The 5,972-nt window shown below is 32.9% G+C and overlaps 1 protein-coding gene across 1 annotated transcript in view; it reads left to right on the top strand.

Moving 5' to 3' along the window:
- Positions 1-1,546, top strand: part of LOC111397849 (auxin response factor 18-like) — a 5,978-nt gene extending 4,432 nt beyond the window's left edge. The window contains exons 2-4 of the mRNA XM_023024819.1: positions 5-52; positions 367-1,202; positions 1,300-1,546. Of these exons, the coding sequence (XP_022880587.1) occupies positions 5-52; positions 367-1,202; positions 1,300-1,381 (966 nt within the window). The 3' untranslated portion in view covers positions 1,382-1,546. The remainder of the gene's footprint in view (positions 1-4; positions 53-366; positions 1,203-1,299) is intronic.
- The last annotated feature ends 4,426 nt before the right edge of the window (positions 1,547-5,972 follow it).

Genomic DNA, 5,972 nt, shown 5'->3' with positions numbered 1-5,972 from the left:
TCAGGTCGAAGACCCCATCCATTGGCCTAATTCTCCTTGGCGCCTTCTTCAGGTAGTTACTTACACGGCAATTTTATTTTCTACCTGCAATCTATGTGCTTGAGCTTCCATTAATCGTATGCTTCGTTATCCTTTTTCAACATTGATCTGTATATGTGAAGAATTCAAAGTTATTTTCCCAAGAGTTAAGTTAAATTAGTAATTTATCTCTTTTTCTGTCTTAAGGTTGCATAAATATTTTAGTGTTGTAAGAAACCGAAAATTTGAGAATAAAGTTCCTTGTGTGCTCTGAGTTAAGTCATTTCTCGGATTATTGGCAAGAAGGATTTGTCAATCTTCTCAGCTATTTTCATGACTTATTTGCAGGTAGCATGGGATGAACCCGATCTACTACAAAATGTGAAACGAGTCAACCCATGGTTAGTTGAATTGGTATCAAATATGCCCGCAATCCATCTCTCCCCTTTTTCCCCACCAAGAAAGAGGTCGCGGCTACCACATCCTCCAGAATTACCCTTTGTTGGTCAACTATCAGTCCCATCACTTCTTAGCAACACCCTCAGTCTCAGCAGCCCCTCGTGTTTTTTAAGGCACAATATTTCTGCTGGCATACAGGGAGCCAGGCATGCTCAATTCCGATTATCTTCACCGGATCTCCACTTCAAAAATCTGCAGGCAGGACTGCACTTGTTTGAGTCAAAGAAACTCGAATATCCCATGGAAAATCCCATCTTTGATTCAATACCTTGCTTGCCGGTGACAGTAGGAAACTCTACCCAAAATTTAAAGACAGAGAATGGAATGAAAAAGCCTATATTTTTCTTGTTTGGTCAACCAATTCTTACAGAGCAGCAAATCTCTCAAAGCTGCTCTTTAGATAATCAAGAGAATACAGCAAATCTCTCTAATGGATCTGGATCGGCAGTAATTCAGAATTTTCCACAAGAAAACTCTTTGGATGAAGAGTTTCCTCGCTTCAAAGATCAAAAACTGGAGTCCGGGTTGGAGACAGGACAATGTAAAGTGTTTATGGAGTCCGAGGATATTGGTCGGACCCTTGACTTATCAGTTTTTCACTCGTATGAAGAACTATACAAAAAGTTGGCAGCCATGTTCGGTATGGAAAAATCGGAAATGTTGAGCAACGTGCTATACAGTAATGCTGCAGGCACCACTAAAAATGCCGGAGATGAACCCTTCAGGTAACGTGCTATATCATTCTCTTTTTAACCTGATTTTGAACAATACTGGTAAATTGCTTAGCATTTTAATGTTGTTTATATCGATGTGTTATTGCAGTGCTTTTATGAAGAACGCGAAAAGGCTAACAATTTTAAGGGATTCAGGCAGTGACAACTTGGGGAGTCTGATAAGAAATTGATCTTTGTCATTGTAAAGTTTGACTGCTACAAGTGTCCTTTTGTAATATCCATTTTAAATTTTGGAAGGTGTGGAAAATATCCCACTTTCAACTAAATTTTGAGATGTATGCTCAAACTTGTGTGTGACTGCTTCACTTATGGGAATGCAAATTCTTTTCGAATCATCTTGTTTGTAAGTTCTGTTATGTATTAAACACTAATCCCTATTCTGAGAGCAGTAATCCTCAGAAATGCATTAATCCAGCATCAAAGTATACTAAGATTTCTAGTGGTTTATGCTTAATGTCCACTCTTTGTTTCAAGTTTCCACTATAATGAAGAAGAATAAAACACAATATGGTTTATGTACTTGGGCCTGTTCAGTAGTGATTATGAGAATTGGTTGTTTGATCATTAGAGAGAAAAGTGAGTCCACCTGTGAGAGAAAAAATAAAAAATGAATGTTGGAATAGTGAAATAATGATAAAAAAAAATTGATTTTTTGGAGTGAAAAATTGCTATCAAATGGTACTTAGAAATATTAGGTTGATTCACAGTTGACGGGATTAATGTACAGTACTATTAGATCGATTGAAATTTTAAGTTTATTCTGGTATGATTTGAATGGAATCTAAAGAAGGAAATGGGAGTTTCAACTTTTCAAGTTCAACCCTTAAGACATTTTTCTGACAAGCAATAATTAGACAGCAAAGTTAAGTGCTGGACATATTGAATTAAAATCTATCAGTATCATTTAAGTGGCTGTTACCCTACACATTTAGTGACAGCAATTAATATTTACATTATTAAACAAGTTCAAGCAAATGGGCATGTGAGGGTGTAACACAAGATTCAACCCTTGAGACATGTGTTTATGAATTCTAAATTAAAGCATATCATGTATTAATTATGGTAGAAATAAAGAAATTTCATTCTTTTTTGGAACCTTCATTTATTGTTTTTAATATGGAAACATAATGAGAAACTTGGTATTGATTCGAGTCCCACTAGTGTAATACCTCGTTTGTGATCGACTTGAGAGTCAAAAGATTCAAACTTCAGTGTATGTTAAAACTCGCAATATTTTTGCTAGATTCTTAAATTCAGCTCATGCAATAATTCGTTGAAGTTATAATCAAAGATTGTATATGTATGATTAAAAAATACCACTAGATAACTTCAATAAAAAAGATAAAAGTATGTTTATTCTTATGTCTAATCCTCCTCGCTCACTGCTCTTCAAGCTTATAAGCCTTTTCGTTGTAACCACTTACCTTTATTTGTATGACGATATTTCTAGCTTTCATTAAGGCTTAGAGATTTTTTTTTTTATTTTAAGACAAAAGGTTGAATTTAGACTATTTCATTTATCTTCTTTCTTATTTACTAAAAGGATCTCGGAGACCCACCAAAGTACGAAAGCAAAAATCTTTCAAAAAACGGATTCCTATTTGAATTTGACATTACATACTAAAGTTAGCTTATTTCGCTCTAAATCCTAACATTTCATGCTTGTTCATATACTCAATTTTAGTTTAGTAGGTTATACTATTCGAGAATCTGCAAATTTATGCTTATGTTTTACTCTGTAAAGTATTTTTATCGATTATTATATTTGACAGCAGTAGTAGGGTTTTGATTTCTCTAACGTGCGATGTGCTGAAAAAGACTGATTGTTACTAGGATTTAAAAACACGTAATGGCGGAGTTGACTCTCATCCCAATTGCGCAAGATTTTCAACATCCAACTATGGAAACCTACTCTGGCGCCGTGTGAACTGGGAAATATCCATTGGGATTTGAAATGGAATAATTAAGAATTTGATTAGTGTTGAAACAAAAGAATGACTTGGATTTAATTTACTTGTTACGAGATCCATTTTTAAGAGGTTGTCGGACGGTCAATGGGGGCAGATTTCCTAATCCCAATAGCACAGCCACATTGGGGACTGATTTCTGTAAGCTGTCAATTGAACTAACAAAGATTATGCGATCAGAAAATTGCCCATCCCAATTAAAATCGAGCTGGGCGTACATGCCCAACTTACGGACCCTTTATAGGATTTCACATGACACCAGGTCCGAGTTTTTTTTTTTTTTTCATTGCCTCGGGGCCCTCATGGGGCCAACCCATGAGAGGGGTACAGACCCCAGTAAAATGAAGCTCTGTACACAGAGCTTTATTCTCCCAATTAACCTCTTCACTACTGACGTGTGCTTCAATTGTCAACAAATTTTAAATTTTGAGTACGATTAATCGAATTCTATTTTCATCAAAATAGCTATGAAGGCTTCAATATTGAATTCGGTAGTAACATTTTCTTTAATACAATAATTTTATTTCCGTTCATATCATAAAATGATTATCTCGTCACATTTTCTTTAAAGGAGTGATGCGAATTTTATTTCAGATATACTGTGTCAAATTCTATAAATTTGAGTAGTAATGGGAGAATTGAGAAAGTAGAAAACTTGATTTCTAAGCTTTAAGAAAAAAAAAAGTAATGTTTTGGACGAGAATTAAGAATGAAGGTAAAGTCTCGTTCTAACTTTTAATGAGAAATGGACAAAATTGAATGTCGATGAGACTAAAACACGTGAAATTGAATTGCTCAGGAATTAGCCGATTTTAGATCGGTCCGATTTTTTTTATGCTTCAAAAAAAAGGGTAAATTGTTATGTAAAATTCTTGGTTTCACTTTCCTAATTTTTTATTTTTATTTTTTTCAAATAGCAAAAGCATTGGTTATTTTTACTTTAAAAAAGTAAAGATTGTTTTAAGTACATATTTATTCATACAGATGCATGTAAATTTAATTGAGAAAGTACAGAAAAATAGGACTGGAATCGAATTAAAACTTTGTTCCTTCCATGAATCAAACCTGAATTTGGTTCCAAAATTGGAATATTTGTGAGAAAAGAATGCTTACCAGTAGTAGAAATGTTGGAGAGAACTCACACATTGAATAGGAAAACTTGATCGGTCAAAAATAGGAGCAGTAAAATTAATTGGGTAAATGTGGGACCCAAACAATAACAACTGGAGTCACGTGTGGCGAGCCTTGAAAAGTCAACCCCCGCCCCGGCCCAGAAACAACGGGTGCGGCGTTTTGATGAATGGGAAATTGGGAATCAATAGTTAATAAAGTCAACATTACTTATCTTAAACACAATTACTAAGTCGATTTGTTATCTTTTATTTTTCTCTTTTCAAGAAATTATTTTCGTGTTTACATCATAAATATTAGTATATCATAAAAGCTCGCTTTGATTTGTCCAAAAAAAAAAAAAAAAAAAAAGAATTTTGCTACTTGTACCTCAAAATAGTACGAAAGCGATTATCGAAAATGATGTAAAAGAAAAAAATTGAATGAAAAAGTAGATTGTGTTTTAAACTAGTAAATGATAGAACGTCATATGACGTTATGTAATCACTTATGTGAATCTTGATTTACATATAGTAAGATCCAAAAAATTAACAAGTTGGAATTAACATTGTAATTGGCAATTGGTCTTGTTTGTTTCTTTTTCTTAATTAATGTTATTAAGATCTACACACCTAAGTCTATCTCTAAATATGCCTTATTTCTACTAATGACACGAGGCAATATTTAATGTGGAAGATTAGACAGTATTATATTGAACAACTAGTAAAATTTAAGCTTTAATTTTTTTGCTTAATCATATCTTGTGATATTCAATCAAACATATCAAATACACCACGAGAAATTTAGAATGATTGAAAAGCACAATGAATTTGATTTATTGATACTAATCATATCAATCTATTAAGTGAAGGTACAAGAAGAGAGCAATTTAAATTCTCGTCAAACAAAGACATCAGCACAATTGATTTTAAGGATAAATGTTTCGTATATTTACATGGGATAAAAAATTTCAGTTGTGCCATAAAATCTTATTAATCTAAGTAGCAAAAGAGTTACCATTATCTTATATAAAAAGTATATATGCATAAATAAAACAATCATTACATTTTTCATATGTAATACTAGATTATGGTGCCATAATACTTGTTAAAATACAAGGAGAGACGTGCACTAGGACAAGGCGTTGAATATGAGATTATATTGCAAAATTTCATGGCTTTGTGTTAGAACAAAGTAATAAAAAAATTGCTCCAGTGCGAGGGACCAAGATCCAAGAATTCCAGAGAGATGTTAGAGTCACGAGTCAACCCTAGATATCCAACCCATTTCATATTATAGTATTTAAACTAAAACTCCTAAAAGTTTGTATGGTAATATAAAATTAATCGTGTTCCTTGATTTCAGGCCAACACACATTAATACCAATAACATTGTGCTTTGTAGTCTCTCTCGGGACAATGGTTTATGCCTAATCCATGGGCTTCTCTTTTTTAAAAGAAAATAGTTACTGATTTTAGGCTGTTTCTTTGACCTGTAAAAAATTTGGCATTTGTGCTCTTGAGGAAGATATGGATTCATATTAGAAAATGTACAAGAAAAAATTTATTGGTCGATGTAACTTGTTATTTGCTTGTAATTGTGTTCAAATGTGAATTATTATTATTATTATTATTATTATTATTATTATTATTATTATTATTTATTATTTATTATTTTTTTTGGG

Source organism: Olea europaea, chromosome 7, assembly GCF_002742605.1.
Source record: "Olea europaea var. sylvestris chromosome 7, O_europaea_v1, whole genome shotgun sequence".
In the NCBI taxonomy this organism is placed as follows: Eukaryota; Viridiplantae; Streptophyta; class Magnoliopsida; order Lamiales; family Oleaceae; genus Olea; species Olea europaea.
The sequence above is the reverse complement of the archived record's forward strand: the minus strand, read 5'-3'. Positions and strand labels throughout refer to the sequence as shown.